Source organism: Schistocerca gregaria, chromosome 4 (assembly GCF_023897955.1).
Source record: "Schistocerca gregaria isolate iqSchGreg1 chromosome 4, iqSchGreg1.2, whole genome shotgun sequence".
NCBI lineage: Eukaryota > Metazoa > Arthropoda > Insecta > Orthoptera > Acrididae > Schistocerca > Schistocerca gregaria.
Genome location: NC_064923.1, coordinates 92,513,058 through 92,532,973, shown reverse-complemented (window position 1 = coordinate 92,532,973; position 19,916 = coordinate 92,513,058). Strand labels below are relative to the sequence as shown.

The following is a 19,916-nucleotide window of genomic DNA, read 5'->3' as shown; positions in this document are numbered from 1 at the left end:
ATTATTATTATTATTATTATCTCTTAGAGTGTACGTTGGTGGCAGTAGACCCCTTTCGTAGTCAGCCGTAAATGCCAGTTCTCTAAAACTTCTCAATAACGTTTCGCGAACAAATATGTTAGTAATCATCTGAACTTCCGTTGTAATAGTCTACAGGTTGCTACAGTCCCGCCGGCCGCGGTAGCCGCGCGGTTCTGGCGCTGCAGTCGGGAACTGCGGGACTGCTACGGTCGCAGGTTCGAATCCTGCCTCGGGCATGGATGTGTGTGATGTCCTTAGGTTAGTTAGGCTTAAGTAGTTCTAAGTTCTAGGGGACTTATGACCTCAGATGTTGAGTCCCATAGTGCTCAGAGCCATTTGAACCATTTTTTGCTACAGTCCGGTCCACGTACGATGGCGGTTCGCTCGTGCCGAAGCATGGACGGGGATGGCATCGTTGACGATTCCAAGCGACAGTTACGGTATGCGCATGCGTGTGTTTTCCTCTTGAATAAGGCGTATGTCCTGTAATTTATGTCTCTCGTTTGCTTATGCAGAATTTATCAGTAACCCCACAATCAGCGATAACAACTCTCAGCAAATAAAATGGGAATTCACTACATAACTCCTTAGGATCACATTTAATGCTCACATTAGCTAAGGCGTTCACACTAGAGCGCTCAGAACACTACTGAACAGTCACTGGCTGTCGTAGAGTGCGTGGCGTTGGCGCACTGAACGAGCCCGAACTCGACGGCCATCCATCTGACTCCAGCTACAGTATGGCTTAGTGCTCTGGCCCACCCAGAAAACCTTCCACTGTCTTCATTTACGGTAGGTTTCAGCGACGTCACATTAGTTCACCTTGCACTCTTGACAAGTAAACTGGGCAGTACCACTCCCCATAAGCGTCACTGTAGAACAGCGTTCTGTAATCAGGTTTTGGTGGGACGAAAGTCTACTAGGAGCTGGAACCACCATCATACGAGGGTGAGTCAAATGAAAACCTTAAATATTTTTTTTAAATATTATTTATTGCGCAGAAGTGTATCAAAGCTGTATCATATTTCAATATAATCTCTCCCATGCTCAATGTAAGTCCTCCAGCGCTTACAAAGTGCATACATTCCTTTAGAAAAAAATTCTTTTGGTAGTCCGCGCAACGACTCATGCACCACGTGGCGTACCTCTTCATCAGAACGGAACTTCTTTCCTCCCATTGCGTGTTTGAGTGGTCCAAACATATGGAAATCACTTGCGGCAAGGTCTGGTGAGTATGGTGAAGACACTCAAAATGCAGGTCTGTGATTGTTGCAACTGTTGTACAAGCTGTGTGGGGCCTTGCATTGTCATGTTGCAAAAGGATACCTGCTGACAGCAATCCACGTCACTTTGATTTGATTAGAGGCCGCAGATGAATGTTTAGGAGATCTGTGTATGATGCACTGGTGACAGTGGTCCCTCTAGGCATGTAATGCTCCAAAATGACACCTTTTTCGTCCCAAAAGAGAGTCAGCATAACCTTCCCTGCTGATGGTTCTGTTGAAAACTTCTTCGGCTTTGGTAAAGAGGGATGGCGCCATTTCTTGCTCGCTCTCTGTGTTTCCGGTTGGTGTAAGTAAACGCAGGTTTCGTTTCCAGTAACGATTCTTGGAAGGAAGCCATCACCTTCTCGTTCACAGCGCCGAAGAAGTTCTTCACAAGCATCGACACATCGTTCTCTCATTTCAGGAGTCAGCTGCCGTGGCACCCATCTTGCAGACACTTTGTGAAACCAGAGCGCATCATGCACAATGTGGTGTGCTGACCCATGACTAATCTGTAAACATGCTGCAGTGTCATTCTGTGTCACTCGGCGGTTTTCCTTCACTATAGCTTCAACTGCTGCAATGTTCTGTGGAGTCACAACTCGTTGTGCCTGACCTGGACGAGGAGCATCTTCCACTGAAGTCACACCATTTGCGAATTTCCTACTCCATTCGTAGGCTTGCTGCTGTGACAAACATGCATCACTGTACTGATCCTTCATTCGTCGATGAATTTCAATAGGTTTCACACCTTCACTACGCAATAACCGAATAACAGAACGCTGTTCTTCCCAGGTGCAAATCGCAAGTGGGGCGACCATCTTTATACTGATAATGCGACGGTATGTGTGCGTCTGCACTATGCTGCCATCTACAGACCATTCTTCACGTTGTTTGTAGCGCTCTTACCAACTTGCAGGATAACGACTCGAAATTTCGATTTGTTATTACAAATTTAATGTTTTTGTTTGTCTCACCCTCGTACTTTCAGCATAGTATGGGAGCAATATTTTTCCCAGTGTAAGTGTTTACGAGTATGTTGAACAATTCAGAAGCCGTCGAAAAAGCGTGAATGCCGAGGCAAGACCAAGATACCCACGACTGAAGTCAACATTGAACAATACCGTAACCACATTTTCAATAACCAGCGAGTGACTGTTGACGAAGTGGTAAGCGAAGTGGGCTGAGCTTTGTGACAATACAGCCTCCTCCACGAATTCCGTTGATGAAATCTTCTCTGGTTATCACACAAGTCGTTGAGTTGTGTAGACGCAACAATTCGACGAGTTTTGTTCTCCTCATTTTCAGAGTCGGGGCCGTCTTCCTGTTGGAACGGTTGGATGAGTTCCCTACTCATCATCTTCAGAGTGGTGGCGTCACGTTTTCACAACATTTCAACGAGGTTCCTACCCGTCAACTTCTTCTGAAGATGACGAGTGGGAAACTCGTCGAAACAATGCCACGAGAGAAAGACGCGATTCGGCTAATAGACCGAGAAGATTTCGTCAGAACTCAGCTTTCGTAGTGTCTGCGCACGATCGGTCGCAAAACATTTCAGTGAAGGAAACAAATGCAGTCCTGTGAGAATCTGTCAGCAGCTAATAAAGGTGTGAGCTTTTGGGGAGAATCATCACTGTAGCTAAAACATGGTACGTCGCTTTGAACCGGACAGGAAGGAACGGCGTATGGAATGGAAACACCCCTGTTCTGCGACGCAAAAAGAAAGCCGAGAGCCAGATGAGTCACTGCGGTGCGAAGTTGAGCTGCGACAGGTGACGGCACGTCCGTAGGGTGTAGGCACCGCCGCCCGGCTGATTAATCTACGCGTCAGAGCCTCCGGGATAACGAGTGGCTGGGTGAGGGGCTGAGTGCTTGAGTAAGTGGGTGGACGGGTGAGCCGCTGTCGAGTCGCGTGACTTGCTGCCCCGCGTCACGTGATGCGCCCTCTTCCTCATTAGGCCGATGAGCGCCGCTTCACCACACGCCACCAGCAGACGGGCTACTCCCCGACTACGCACTTCTGTCATCTATCCTATTTTCTACTCTTTTATTCTTATTGAGCACCAAAACATTACTTATACTGCCGTTTCCAAATCTTGTGCCGGCCGCGGTGGTCTCGCGGTTCTAGGCGCGCAGTTCGGAAGCGTGCGACTGCTACGGTCGCAGGTTCGAATCCTGCCTCGGGCATGGATGTGTGTGGTGTCCTTAGGTTAGTTAGGTTTAAGTAGTTCTAAGTTCTAGGGGACTGATGACCACAGCAGTTGAGTCCCATAGAGCTCAGAGCCATTTGAACCATTTGAACCAAATCTTGTGTTCAATTTTCTGCTCTTAAAAAAACCTGCACAAAAAATAAATATAAAAGAAGAGCCCCACTTGCCTCTGACTGGTCTCGGACAACAGTATGTGCGGAGGTCGGTTCTGGGTGGAGCTACACTGTGTGATCAAAAGTATCCGGACACCTGGCTGTAAATCACTTACAAGTTCTTGGCACCCTCCATCGGTAATGCTGGAATTCAGTATGGTGCTGGACCACCTTTAGCCTTGATAACAGCATCCACTCTCGCAGGTATACGTCCAGTCAGGTGATGTAGGCTTTCATGAGAAATGGAAGCCCATTCTCCACGGAGTGCTGCACTGAGGAGAGGTATCGATGTTGGTCAGTGAGACCTGGCACGAAGTCAGAGTTGCAAAACATCCCAAACGTGTCCTATAGGACAGGACTCTGTGCAGGCCAGTGCATTACAGGGACGTTATTGTCGTGTAGCCACTCAGCCACAGGCCATGCATTATGAACAGGTGTTCGACCGTCTTGAAGGATGCAATCGCCATCCCCGAATTGCTCTTCAACTGTGAGAAGCAACAAGGTGCTTAAAACATCAATGTAGGTCTATGTTCTGATAGTGCCATGCAAAACAACAGGGAGTGCAAGCCCCCTCCATGAAAAACACGACCACACCATAACACCACCGCCTCTGAATTTTACTGTTGGCACTACACACGCTGGCAGAAGACATTCACTGGGCATTCGCCATACCCACTCCCTGCCCTCGAATTGTCACATACCGTGATTCGTCACTCCACACAACATTTTTCCACTGTTCAGTCGCCCAATGTTTACGCTCCTTACACCAAGCGCGGCGCCGTTTGGCATTTACCGGCGTGATTTGTGGCTTATGAGCAGCCGCTCGACCGTGAAATGCATGTTCAAAAATGGTTCAAATGGTTCTGAGCACTATAGGACATAACATCTGAGGTCATCAGTCCCCTAGAACTTAGAACTACTTAAACCTAACTAACCTAAGGACATCACACACATCCATGCCCGAGGTAGGATTCGAACCTGCGACCGAGCAGTCTCGCTTCCCACGTAACTGTCATAGTACTTGCAGTGGATTCTGATGCAGCCTGGAATTCCTGTGTGATGGTCTGAGCACACACATAACTACCGTCTTCAACTGTCGGCGGTCTCTGTCAGTCAACAGACGAGGTCAGCCTAAGCATCTAGGACAAATACGACCACTAAACTTCACGAAATATTGACAGCAGCAGGATTGCGCGGTGGCGCTGAGGAAGAAAGTAACAAGGAATCAGCAGAACCCACGCTGTGGAGATGAAGCCAGCCCTAAGTGCACCAGGGGCAGGGATAATAATAATAATAATAATAATAATAATTATAATACACTTGTACATAGAGCTTCAGATCTATTAATATCACTTTTTGCGCTCGATGCAACTATGTATAATGAAGTACTGTCGTAATAAAAGCTGCGTCAGATCATTCAGATCTTAATAAGGTACAAAAGTGGTTCAGGGATCGAGAATTTGCCTTGAATGTAACATTTTGCTCTTCACAAATTACAAAAACGTAACATCATATGACAATAGGTGTGAGCTACAGTCTACGTATCAAATACCCGAATACCCGGCAATAACGATTTGTAGGCATATTAAATTCAGTCATCTCATACACTCAATCATTGGTTGAACGCTGGGAAAATTGAATAAGACTAGAAAGAAGATGCTTACAGTACACCCACAACCCACTCCTAGAACACTCTAAGTGTGTGGGAGTCTTCCAAAAGGGACTACTCCTCCTCCGCCCAGAGAAGCCTCGGAAACCCAATGGTATCCAACGACCGCCGCCATGTGATCCTAAGCCGATAGGCGTTACTGATTGCGCAGATGCAGCGTCATATGATCGGCACTTCTCAATCAAGTAGGTCCTCGATTGGCCACATAAGAACTTGCAACATGCCAGGTTGGTCTCTCACTATTCTTTCAACAATCAGTCAGAAGTAGAACAAGCTATGTACGAGCTCATTTTGTTAGTGCAGGTTGCTTACATCAGGGGCAGGTATGCACTCAGGGGCAAACCTATTGTTCCCCTTTGATTGACAGGTACATAACCTATCGTTCTGCTAAAAGGATCCTTCCTTTTGATTGACAGGCACTTAACCTATTCCACCCCTGCCTTCTCCCACTCCCCTCACAGGTACACTTTCACGTCTGAGTTATTGGAATAGCCCCTCTCACTCTTATCAATTTGATTGACTGCCTAATTAAAACTCTCGTAAACCCCGTACCCTCCCCTTCCTCCCCCCCCTCACCAGAAAAGGGCGGGAAGTTCAAATTCCATCAGGACAATGCAACACACCACAGCTACCTCCACTAACCTAAGTCATCTGACCGCCACCTCTTCCTAGGAACTGGTGGAAAAAAGACTCAGCCTGTGCTATACATAAGTCTTTACTTTGCATGCAGTCTTTATTTAAACAACTAGAGGCAGTACCACCATCAAGTATGGCTAGCAGAGGGTACAGTCATCCCTTCCATTACGTAATCCAAGATGGCGGTTTGGAGTGGGGGAACATGGCGGAAAAGGGACCCAGCCTGTGCTGGATAGGAAGGGTGTCAGTCTTTATTTTGCAGACAGTCTTTATTTAGACAATTTGAAGCAGTACCGCAATCCAGTGGGTCCACCACGAGGTCTGGAGTCCTACTGACGTAGTACACAGTATCACTGCCAGAGAGCGCTGTCATCCCTTTTCTGACATAATCCAACATGGTGGACGTGGGTGGGGGAAAATGGCAGGGAAACGTCTGAGCCTGTGATGGAGGCATGTCTTTATTTAAACAATTTGAGGCAGTACATCCATCCAGTGTGTTCATCATGGGGTCCATAGTCCAACTGACCTAGTACGCAGTACTGTCGCCAGAGGGCACTGTTATTCCTCCAGTGATGTAATCCAAGGTGGCGGTCTGGAGTGGAAGAAAATGGCTCAGCCTGCAGTGGGCTGCTGGAGAGAGGAAGCAGTGTACTTTATTTATTTTGTAACAATTTATTTAGGGACAGATTTCACCTAGTTCATTTATTACACTGATACAAAACACTCGCTCTGATGTGCATGCACGCAATACACAGTCTGCACAATTGCAAACTACTCGTAAATGATGCAGTACACTGATGTACAGACACGCAAACAACTCGTAAATTACCAAAATAATGCAGCATATAGCATACAGACCTGTAAACTACTCGTAAATCACAAAAATAATGCAGACACGAAACAACTCGTGAATTAGCAAAATAATGCATATAAAATGCTCTGCAGACACGCTCACTACTCCTAATCTGTCCAAATAAGGCATAGCAGAGCCTACAGACCTGCTTGCAAAGTAATGCAACAGACATGCAAACAGTGCACACACGCACCGCTCGCCACCCCCTGTCCACTGGATCACACATGATGCTACCGCACACACTCCCAGAAGTCGGGATGCACTGGCAGCTCCCACTAAGTGACGATGCGACCTTCAGCTGCTGAGCCACGCATAGGTGCCCATTTTGGTACCTCGAGTATAAGGCAGCGGCATCCCTATCATACTTGACACCTCAGGAATACCTCTCGAAGTATCTGTTCACCTAGGCACCGTTGCTGATGCAACTAGACAGGAGCGAAAACCTATTTGCAGAGCGACTCACTATCACATATGCTGCAGAAATCTGTTCCATTGCTTCCCAGAATAGGACAGGCTGCTTTCTCTTCCTCGTGATTGTAACGGAACATTTGAGCTGTGTGTAACCATGCTTATCTGCCCAGTGTGGCTGATGCATATCCACAAAATGTGCACAGGAAGCTACACACCATCGCAACTGCATCTAAAGAGGTTCTCAATTATACATGGCTATGTAAATTAAGAACCAATTTGACCTCTCGGAAGTAGTATAGTGCCCAGACATAGTTAACTATCGCTTGTGTAGAAGCTTCTCTGATGTCTCAGCTTGTCTGTATGGAAATTCTTGCCCTAACAGAATCTGTTTACGAAAATAGCACAGAATAACGACGAATGCAGTCCTAATGTGGTACCCCGTCCATCACGTGTCACCCTTTCTGCTTTCAACATATGCAAAAGTAGAGGCACAAAGGATGTTTAATGAACAAATGGTTCATTATGATTGGCTGTTATCGAATTTACCTGCCGAATTACTGATGCTGCCAGTGTGGAAGCACTGTCCGCTTTTTTTTCTCTCTCTTTCTGCAACAAGACTTTCGGTGGCAAAAAGCTATTTTACACAGCTCGTCATATTGCACTGACAATTAAACCTTGAAAAGTGCCCTACATATCGTCAAATATGGGAAGACTATTACTCAATTACGCTGCCCTCCCACTGAGGGCAGGACCTTGAATATTAGAGTGAGAAACCGATCTCCAACCCAGCAATATATCACCGCATACCACGTCGATTTAGTAAACATACAATTCGTATCCTGCAACATACATCATTCGTACATATACTGCAAAGATGGACAGCATAAGCACATGCACCGTAGGTATACTCGTAGCACCAGATACTTCCCATGACCTCGAGTGGTCATCCATTCCCAACGCGTGACCAGAGCGCCCTCAGTGGATCGAAGCCACTCTCAGAACTGTTCTACAAATTCATGGTTGGCTCCCTTCGGCACAAACGCATTACTGTTTCTGGACCCAAGCATGCTTGCTTGCTTTTCTACACGCATCTCGAGACTCTAGGATTACAATAACATATGTAATTTCACATGGGTTGCTAGAATATCATACCATTTTCGCGGTACTTCTCGATATCAAGCACATAGCAATATCGCATGCATTGCAGTATCGCTGAGGCGGCATAATTCCAGATATAGATAGGAAATTATTTCTCTAGATATCCACAACTTTAGCTAAGTGGAGCGTGCTGTAAACCATAGATTAACTAGAAACTTTATGTGAAAAAACTCGAAAAAAGAAAAATAGAGGAAACTGATATTTCCACTCACGAATACCAATGTCGGTGATGTAACAGAGCCACACATGATTAGCCGAGCAGTCTAGGTCGCTGCAGTCATGGACTGTGCGGCTGGTCCCAGCGGAGTTTCGAGTTCTCCTCAGGCATGGGTGTGTGTGTGTGTTTGTCCTTAGGATAATTTAGTGTGTAAGCTTAGGGACTGATGACATTAGCAGTTAAGTCCCATATGATTTCACACACATTTGAACATTTTTTGATGTAACAGATTGCAAATCAACCCTATAATCTACAAAGTCAACTAAGGTGATTCTTACGTCTCAAGAACCAGCAAACGTGCCTTCCACCTGCAAGATGCACACACCAGATCCGATGTTCTCTCAACAAAATAAAAATGCAAAATGTGAAGAAGCAGTCAACCAAACAATTTACATGGGTGGGAATAATGGCCCAGCACCAACACGCAACCATATTGAAACTTCTTAAATTTCCACGTAATCACGAAAGCTGTCCAACACATGCTAAGTATGAGTTCGCTATTCGGCCGTCTAGAGGACTACACAGTTAAATCAGTTACATTCCTGCATCCCAACAGACCTCTTCATTCAGACAGCTCCTACTGTTAGCCGGAAACGTGAATCACTCCCACCACAGGCCACCGGCGCTGCACGCCAAGCACAGACAGGTAGAATCATCATCTTAAGAAATCAGTCACATATATATATTTGATCACTATACTTATAATTAAATGTTACGATTGTGGTCTCAGTTGATCGTCATTTGACATTGAGCCAAGTATCAGAAATACACCCTGTGACGGCTGTGGCTCTGGAAATAGAAATATCTGTACCATTCTTATGACATCACATACTCTCCCCTCTCCTATCACAGTAATGCACATCAAATCCAGACTTTCCTTACGACTGGACAATTTCCTTTGCACATGTCGGAACACAAACACATACTTTATAAGCCTGATGCTCATGGCGGACCTATCCCGCATGCCCTGCTACTAAGTATAATACTTCGCCAGTAAATTATTGCTGACGATACGAAATAATACTGGCTGAGAATCAACGATGGGTGGACATGTCTCATAACTTTTTCTTGCAAGCGGTACCACTGTGTCTTAGAAAGAGACACATAATCGTCTTACAAACCGCCAGTTGTTAAATAATACGATCATACTACTATGAGAAGCGGTCTTGGTTCTACAGGTGCACACAAGTATCCATGTTAAAAGCTATACTGGCTTTATAAATCGACGTATGACATTACCCACGAATGACTTTTTTTTTCCAGACAAATACCGCAACACTGAATATAGACGGTGATCGCCGGAAAATATGTTGTCAGACCAACAGTGTGGTTATACGTCGCCGACGATGCACCCTCGTAATAAAATTACGAAATTTAGAAAGTGATTCAGCTGAGGAACGCTGTATGAAACTGGTGTTTGCAATTCCCTCACGCCGCCACCGCTACATATTTCTCCATTATTTGTAACGCAATCTGCCTCCCTGCCATGTCAGACGTTCTGTAATATAGCGACTGCCTTATACGCGATGGTTGATTTAGAAATATCACTAACAGTAGATGATGTGCTGATTGAGATCGTAAGAAATGTACACTAGCCTTTCAGATCTCTAGTGCTACGCTGTCCGCTAGAAATGCGGTGTGGGATTTGGGATTAAGTCTCCCCATTCAAACACAAGCCTGCCTTGGATCCTATGGAGAAGTCCTTTAATGATTACAGCCACTAGCGAATCATATTTCTGGCACTCTCATATCCGAAACCGAGTCACCTTTCTCGAACCTGTCTGCTACTGTAAAATTTTAGGTAGCCCGTCGTACATCTCGTAACTGCTGCCACTTCTGGAGCTTTGCGCATCTGATCGTTCCAATTTAAGTCGGAGAAAGCTACATCTACCACCTTCTGCATCCCGTTTAGAAACAGGTTAATCTGAGTTAGTGAGAATAGGACTGTGTTTTGACTATGCGATGGAAACGGGAACTTGGAGTAGGACGATTGGTGCGTCCCCAAACTACATACAAGTACTACAAATCCGCGTCCCTCAGGGCCCATCTATCACCCCAACATGCTATCGTCGTTATTTTGTACCACCCAACAGTGAAATATTACAAACTGTAGAAGCTCCACCAACTTCATCCGATAGATTTTTATCTCTCTACTCCTATATATCGAAAACAAATACCGCATGCGTGCCAACATCGAGCGCATGTGACAACCCTATTATACAGGGTGTTACAAAAAGGTACTGCCAAACTTTCAGGAAACATTCCTCACACAAAGAAAGAAAATATGTTATGTTTACATGTGTCCGGAAACGCTTACTTTCCATGTTAGAGCTCATTTTATTAGTTCTCTTCAAATCACATTAATCATGGAATGGAAACACACAGCAACAGAACGTACCAGCGTGGCTTCAAACAGTTTGTTACAGGAAATGTTCAAAATGTCCTCCGTTAGCGAGGATACATGCATCCACCCTCCGTCGCATGGAATCCCTGATGCGCTGATGCAGCCCTGGAGAATGGCGTATTGTATCATAGCTGTCCACAATACGAGCACGAAGAGTCTCTACATTTGGTACCGGGGTTGCGTAGACAAGAGCTTTCAAATGCCCCCATAAATGAAAGTCAAGAGAGTTGAGGTCAGGAGAGCGTGGAGGCCATGGAATTGTTCCGCCTCTACCAATCCACCGGTCACCGAATCTGTTGTTGAGAAGTGTACGAACACTTCGACTGAAATGTGCAGGAGCTCCATCGTGCATGAACCGCATGTTGTGTCGTACTTGTAAAGGCACGTGTTCTAGCAGCACAGGTAGAGTATCCCGTATGAAATCATGATAACGTGCTCCATTGAAGACAGGTGGAAGAATATGGGGCCCAATCAAGACATTACCAACAATGCCTGCCCAAAAGTTCACAGAAAATCTGTGTTGATGACGGATTGCACAATTGCGTGCGGATTCTCGTCAGCCTACGTATGTTGACTGTGAAAATTTACAATTTGATCACGTTGGAATAAAGCCTCATCCGTTAAGAGAACATTTGCACTGAAATGAGGATTGACACATTGTTGGATGAACCATTAGCGGAAGTGTACCCGTGGAGGCCAATCAGCTGCTGATAGTGCCTGCACACGCTGTACATGGTACGGAAACAACTGGTTCTCCCGTAGCACTCTCCATACAGTGACATGGTCAACGTTACCTTGTACAGCAGCAACTTCTCTGACGCTGACATTAGGGTTATCGTCAATTGCACGAAGAATTGCCTCGTCCATTCCAGGTGGCCTCGTCGTTCTGGGTCTTCCCCAGTCGCGAGTCATAGGCTAGAATGTTCCATGCTCCCTAAAACGCCGATCAATTGCTTCGAACGTCTTCCTGTCGGGACACCTTCGTTCTGGAAATATGTTTCGCTACAAACGTACCGCGCCACGGCTATTGGCCCGTGATAACCAATACATCAAATGGGCACCTGCCAACTCCGCATTTGTAAACACTGCACTGACTGGAAAACCACGTTCGTGATGAACACTAACCTGTTGATGCTACGTACTGATGAGTTTGATCCTAGTACTGTAGAGCAATGAGTCGCATGTCAACACAAGCACCGAAGTCAACATTACCTTCCTTCAATTGGGCCAACTGGCGATGAATCGAGGAAGTGCAGTACATACTGTCGACTAAAATGAGCTCTAACATGGAAATTAAGCGTTTCCGGGCACATGTCCACATAACATTTTTTCTTTATTTGTGTGTGAGGAATGTTTCCTGAAAGTTGGCCGTACCTTTTTGTAACACCCTGTATATACAGGTATTGATAACTACACAGACCAGGTCCAAGTTTCATCACCTGTACTATATGAGGATGATCGTATTCCGCAGATTATCCTGTAAGTCGCAAGAGACGCTTCCTGTGACCCAATATCGTTTTTTTGAAACATTGTTTTTTTTTCTGCTGCTGTACACTACCTTGCATTTTGTTTTTCTGCGATGACCTCGAGGTCTGTGTCAGGTTCTCAACTGACATTAACATGTTTTGATCCAAGGCCTCTCGCAAAAAACTAGACGTCCTCCAGTGTAAATCATGTTGTTACTGCTGCTACCATTACACACTACACACACACACTATGATTTTAAATAATATACAGTTACGACCGCCCCCCCCCCCCCACCCTCCATGAACCATGGACCTTGCCGTTGGTGGGGAGGCTTGCGTGCCTCAGCAATACAGATAGCCGTGCCGTAGATACAACCGCAACGGAGGGGTATGTGTTGAGAGGCCAGACAAACGTGTGGTTCCTGAACTGGGGCAGCAGCCTTCACAGTAGCTGCAAGGGCAACAGTCTGGATGATTGACTGATCTGGCTTTGTAACAATAACCAAAACGGCCTTGCTGTACTGGTACTGCGAACGGCTGAAATCAAGGGGCAACTACAGTCGTAATTTTTCCCAAGGGCATGCAGCTTTACTGTATGATTAAATGATGATGGCATCCTCTTGAGTAAAATATTTCGGAGGTAAAATATTCCCCCATTCGGATCTCCGGGCGGCGACTACTCAAGAGGATGTCGTTATCAGGAGAAAGAAAACTGTCGTTCTACGGACCGGAGCGTAGAATGTCAGATCCCTTAATCGGGCAGGTAGGTTAGAAAATTTAAAAAGTGAAATGGATAGGTTAAAGTTATATATAGTGGGAATTAGTGAAGTTCGGTGGCAGGAGGAACAAGACTTTTGGTCAGGTGACTACAGGGTTATAAACACAAAATCAAATAGGGGTAATGCAGGAGTAGGTTTAATAATGAATAGGAAATTAGGAATGCAAGTAAGCTACTACAAACAACATAGTGAACGCATTATTGTGGCCAAGATAGATACGAAGCCCACACCTACTACAGTAGTACAAGTTTATATGCCAACTAGCTCTGCAGATGACGAAGAAGTTGAAGAAATGTATGGTGAAATAAAAGAAATTATTCAGATAGTGTAGGGAGACGAAAATCTAATAGTCATGGGTGACTGGAATTCGAGTGTAGGAAAAGGGAGAGAAGGAAACATAGTAGGTGAATATGAATTGGGGCTAAGAAATGAAAGAGGAAGCCGCCTGATAGAATTTTGCACAGAGCACAACTAATTCACAGCTAACACTTGGTTTAAGAATCATGAAAGAAAGTTGTATACATGGAAGAACCCTGGAGATACTAAAAGGTATCAGATAGATTATATAATGGTAAGACAGAGATTTAGGAACCAGGTTTTAAATTGTAAGACATTTCCAGGGGCAGATGTGCACTCTGACCACAATCCATTGGTTATGACCTGTAGACTAAAACTGAAGAAACTGCAAAAAGGTGGGCATTTAAGAAGATGAGACCTGGATAAACTGAAAGAACCAGAGGTTGTACAGAGTTTCAGGGAGAGCATAAGGGAGCAATTGACAACAATGGGGGAAAGAAATACAGTAGAAGAAGAATGGGTAGCTTTGAGGGATGAAGTAGTGAAGGCAGCAGAGGATCAAGTAGGTAAAAAGACGAGGGATAGTAGAAATCCTTGGGTAACAGAAGAAATATTGAATTTAATTGATGAAAGGAGAAAATATAAAAATGCAGTAAATGAAGCAGGCAAAAAGGAATACAAAAATCTCAGAAATAAGATCGACGGGAAATGCAAAATGGCTAAGCAGGGATGGCTAGAGGACAAATGTAAGGATGTAGAAGCTTATCTCACTAGGGGTAAGATAGATACTGTCTACAGGAAAATTAAAGAGACCTTTGGAGATAAGAGAACCACTTGCATGAACATCAAGAGCTCAGATGGAAACCCAGTTCTAAGCAAAGAAGGGAAAGCAGAAAGGTGTAAGGAGTATATAGAGGGTCTATACAAGGGCGAGGTACTTGAGGACAATATTATGGAAATGGAAGAGGATGTAGATGAAGATGAAATGGGAGATACAATACTGCGTGAAGAGTTTGACAGAGCACTGAAAGACATGAGTCGAAACAAGGCCCCCGGAGTAGACAACATTGCATTACAACTACTGACGGCCTTGGGAGAGCCAGTCCTGACAAAACTCTACCATCTGGTGAGCAAGATGTATGAGACAGGCGAAATACCCTCAGACTTCAAGAAGAATATAATAATTCCAATTCCAAAGAAAGCAGGTGTTGACAGATGTGAAAATTACCAAACTATCAGTTTAATGAGCCACAGCTGCAAAATACTAACACGAATTCTTTACAGACGAATGGAAAAACTAGTAGAAGCCGACTTCGGGGAAGATCAGTTTTGATTCCGTAGAAATACTGGAACACGTGAGGTAATACTGACCCTACGACTTATCTTAGAAGCTAGATTAAGGAAAGGCAAACCTACGTTTCTAGCATTTGTAGACTTAGAGAAAGCTTTTGACAATGTTGACTGGAATACTCTCTTTCAAATTCTGAAGGTGGCAGGGGTAAAATACAGGGAGCTAAAGGCTATTTACAATTGGTACAGAAACCAGATGGCAGTTATAAGAGTCGAGGGACATGAAAGGGAAGCAGAGGTTGGGAAGGGAGTAAGACATGGTTGTAGCCTCTCCCCGATGTTATTCAATCTGTATATTGAGCAAGCAGTGAAGGAACCAAAAGAAAAATTCGTAGTAGGAATTAAAATCCATGGAGAAGAAATAAAAACATTGAGGTTCGCCGATGACATTGTAATTCTGTCAGAGACAGCAAAGGACTTGGAAGAAGAGTTGAATGGAATGGACACTGTCTTCAAAGGAGGATGTAAGATGAACATCAACAAAAGCTAAACGAGGATAATGGAATGTAGTCAAATTAAGTTGGGCGATGCTGAGGGAATTAGATTAGGAAATGAGACACTTAGTGTAGTAAAGGAGTTTTGCTATTTGGGGAGCAAAAAACTGATGATGGTCGAAGTAGAGAGGGTATAAAATGTAGATTGGCAATGGCAAGGAAAGCGTTTCTGAAGAAGAGAAATTTTTTAACATCGAGTATTGATTTAAGTGTGAGGAAGTCATTTCTGAAAGTATTTGTATGGAGTGAAGCCTTGTATGCAAGTGAAACATGGACGATAAATAGTTTGGACAAGAAGATAATAGAAGCTTTTGAAATGTGGTGTTACAGAAGAATGCTGAAGATTAGATGGGTAGATCACATAACTAATGAGGAAGTACTGAATAGGATTGGGGAGAAGATAAGTTTGTTACACAACTTGACCAGAAGAAGGGATCGGTTGGTAGGACATGTTCTGAGGCATCAAGGGATCACCAATTTAATATTGGAGGGTAGCGTGGAGGGTAAAAATCGTAGAGGGAGACCGAGAGATGAATGCACTAAGCAGATTCAGAAGGATGTACGTTGCAGTAGGTACTGGGAGATGAAGAAGCTTGCACAGGATAGAGTAGCGTGGAGAGCTGCATCAAACCAGTCTCAGGACTGAAGACCACAACAACAACACCAGTTACAACACAAGGAAATTGAAAGAGTTTGTGGCGTTGTGCAGGGTTTCCAAACTAGAGTCTGAAGGTGATTGGCGACCTCTACATTTAAACGCATCTGTCACAGTGACAGAATAGCTGATGGCTCTGCATTCTGTTTCAACTGACTCCTCATGTTGAAATTACGTGCGTGCTCATGGTTCGGTGCTAGCCATCCCCAAAAGGTGTCTCACATCGACAAAACTCTTTCTCCATCTCAAAGAAGCGATGGATTTCAATCAGTCATTATGTGGTAACGAACATCGTGCCAGTGGATGGGTGGGATGGAAAAGACACTGTTGATGTACTGAAATAATATGCATCACAGTTGATAGTGCAAACAATTTTAGAAATTTTACAGTAATTTCAACACCAACTAATAATGCGACAGCATGTTTTCCCTAATTTCAGTCTTATAGCTAAACCGCCCCTTCTCTACATTGCGAGTATCATTGCGAATGATCCCCTGTGGGTCTCGGGGTTTGAATAGGCCCGAGGTATTCCTGCTTGTCGTAAGAGGTGAATTAAAGGAGTTTGACACGTTTCGGCTTTTATGTGATAGTCCACTGTAGAGTTTGACATCCATTTTTCAAAATGTTCCCGAAGAGCGAGCTAATTGGGGGAGGGCGCCTTACATGGTGCATCGTGCTCATCATGCACTGAGACCTATCGCATTCTTCATCGACGTGGATCTGCAGTTCTCCTCATTCTCCAACTGTTGGGCGAGGTCACCCTCCTGGGTGCGTATTTTTCCATCAACTATGTAGTATCGTTTTCTACACTGCCGATGATAATTGACTTGTTTGCTTGGCTGCACCTGATATCCAGCATGGTAGCCAGTCCATTGTGGTGGGACCGCAATGTACCCTGTTGGTTGTAGCCCCCTGATCAAACAGGGATCGCTCTGCTGATGCCTGCGCTGGTCCCACGTATGCCAAAGAGTAGGTGCCCGTCACCCTGGGGCATCAGGACTCCCGGCAATGGCCATCCTGCCAGGTGGCCTTTGCTGTGGCTGGGTGTCGCCCTTGTGGAGGATCCCTGGTCAAAGTGGGTAGCTTCAGGGTGGATGACACAGGATGAAGCGTAGTACATCATCTCTTGCTGGTGGTCAAACATCAGCAGTCTCTAAGCGTTCACGGGCTCAATTCAATGGACAGATGTACAAATCCTTCCCTTCCCTGGCCACACCTTCGGAGGAACGTCAGGCTAAGGATGGCAGCAGCTCTTATTCGCCCTGGTACTGTGTATGTTCGAGAGTTGATGAGGAATCTTTCATGATGATGAAGCTCCAGTTTTTTGTTGAGCATTTTGAGGACAAGTTTGGGGAGGTGGAGGGCTTGTCCAAAATGAGATCTGGGTCAGTCTTGATCAAAAGAGCATCCTCTGCCCAGTATCGGGCGTTACTCTCTTGTAACAAGTTTAAGGATGTTTCTGTAACCATCACGCCCTATAAGAGCTTAAATTTGGTCCAGGGTATCATATTTCACAAGGACCTACTTTTGCAGTCTGACGATGAGCTGCGAGCCAATTTGGAGCGGCGAAGTGTACGTTTCGTTCAGTGTGTCCACAGAGGTCCAAGGGATAATCAAATTGTCACCGGTGCCTTCATCTTGGCGTTCGAGGGTGACACATTGCCCGAGAAGGTCAAAGTGGTGGTATATCGCTGAGATGTAAAACCCTATATCCCTCCCCCAATGCGGTGCTTTAAATGCTGGAAGTTCGACCGTATGTCTTCCCGCTGTTCTTCCAGCGTGACATGTCGAGATGACAGACATCTCAATACTCATTTTGCCCTACCTCCCATCTGTGTCAAGTGCCGAGAGTACCATTCGCCTTGCTCACCTGACTGCAGGATTCTCCAGAAGGAAATGAAAATCATGGACCAACTGACCTACACTGAGGCTAAGAGAAAATTTGAACGACCACATCCTGTACAACTGACATCAGCTTACGTCGCAACTACAATAGTTCTAGCACCATCCGCTCCGCCAACACCAGTCACCTGAGACTACACCTGCCCCCTTGATGGTGGGGGGGGGGGGGGGGTGGGGGGACACTTCTCTCCCTTTTGCTCCTGCACCACCTACTTTGGCAGCAACGCCTCCCCCCCCCCCCCTCCCAACCATTGGGGATATCAGTGACCACTTCTGCGCCAGAGAAGCGTAAGTCATCTTCGGCTCCTCTCGCTAGGAAGGGGGCCATTAGGTCACTCCCTTCCCAGGTTATTATTCACCCCTTTCAGCACCTGCTTTCTTTGGAGTTGGGATTACTACATTCTCCTGGATCTGAGTGTGAGGGTATTTCGCCTATCTCATACATATGGTATTAAAGTGCCTGTATTATTCGAAATTACGATGCAATGAATGCATCCGCTGTTACCCGCCAGTTATTGAACTATTCGGACAGAAACGTAAGTTAGTTACAAACTACTGTGGGTCACACTTTATTCAACATGTAATCGTCGCTACAGAAATTCAAATTTGGGTTGTGACATGTTCAATACGCCTGCCATCATTGGCGATGATGTGGCGCAGACGAGTAGCTGCATGAGCCACTGAAGTGTCGGAGCATCGACACTGTCGATGACATCCTGAATGGCTGTTTTCAGCTCAGCAATGGTTTTGGGGTTATTGCTGTACACTTTAATATAACCCCACGAAAAGGAGTCGCATGAGTTCAGATCTGGAGAATATGGTGGCCAATCGAAGTCCATGCCATTGTCCTCTGGGTACCACACAGTCAGAATGCGGGCCCCAAAGTTTTCCTCTAAGACATCAAACACTCTCCTGCTTCGATTGGGTCAAGCTCCGTATTATTCCGTGACAGGATCTGTTGACGGTGAAGAGACTTGTCGACCGCGAAATGCGGATTCTCAGCCCCCAAAAACGCCAATTTTGTTTGTTCACGAACCCAACCATTTGAAAGTGTGGTTCGTCGTTAAACCAAACCATGCATGCGCATACTAATTCGCATCATGCTCTGCGGCCAACCGTGCAGTTTGAACGCCTTAACGCAAACCGTTCTGAAGCTATGACGATTTTATTTTATGTTGTTGAATAATTGTCACCCTATACGTAATGGATGTACGAGTATAGTTTGTAGAGACATGATTGACGACATATGGAACCAGGGAGTCGTGGTCGGATAGCCTAATGGTATAAGGCGACCGCTCATGATAAGCGGGAAATCGGGGGTCGACTACTGGTGCTGCACAAATTTTCATTGTCATCGTTCCAATTATACACCCGACGGCTGTCCGCATTCGCAACTATGAATACATGTGTCCCATGCATGCCCTAGCAGCACTAAATTTGTATGAGCTACGCGTCGAGTATTTTCTCCAACTGGGAGCTCTTATTGTGTGACACTAGGGTTTCCGGTGTGCTGCAGATGTTCGTGTTCCACGTGGAGTCGCACCCGAACGTGACGTGGTACCGGCAGTGCGTGTCGTACAACTCCTTCCCCAGCAAGCTGTCCGAGTACTCGTACCTGGGCTTCGGCATGCTCATGATGTACGGCCTGCCGCTCGCCGTCATCATCTTCTCCTACACGTCCATCCTGGGCGAGATCTACCGGCGCTCCCGCGAGTTCAGCGACGGTAAGTCCCGCCAACTAGCCTCACGATCGCGCCGCCGTGCTGCTGCTGCTGCTGTGTTCGTGAGCTGTGCGCGAATTTCAGTCCAGGCAATCTGGTTTACACCGGAGTGGACTCTCGAGCGAACAGAGACACACTCCTCTCTGGTGTAAACGCTAGCCGAGCGCGAGCGAGCGGCGTTCGGTCGCGTTCGGTTCGCATTCGCTAGCGTTCACTTGTGTTCCGCTGGCTGTCGCCCAATTAGCGGACCACCAGA

General features: G+C 45.6%; 1 protein-coding gene across 14 annotated transcripts in view; it reads left to right on the top strand.

The window, feature by feature from the left end:
• Positions 1-19,916, top strand: part of LOC126365747 (adipokinetic hormone/corazonin-related peptide receptor variant I-like) — a 1,043,803-nt gene that overhangs the window by 934,029 nt on the left and 89,858 nt on the right. For all 14 annotated transcript variants that reach the window (XM_050008213.1, XM_050008214.1, XM_050008209.1 and 11 more), the window contains one exon: positions 19,456-19,663. In XM_050008213.1, the coding sequence (XP_049864170.1) occupies positions 19,456-19,663 (208 nt within the window). The remainder of the gene's footprint in view (positions 1-19,455; positions 19,664-19,916) is intronic.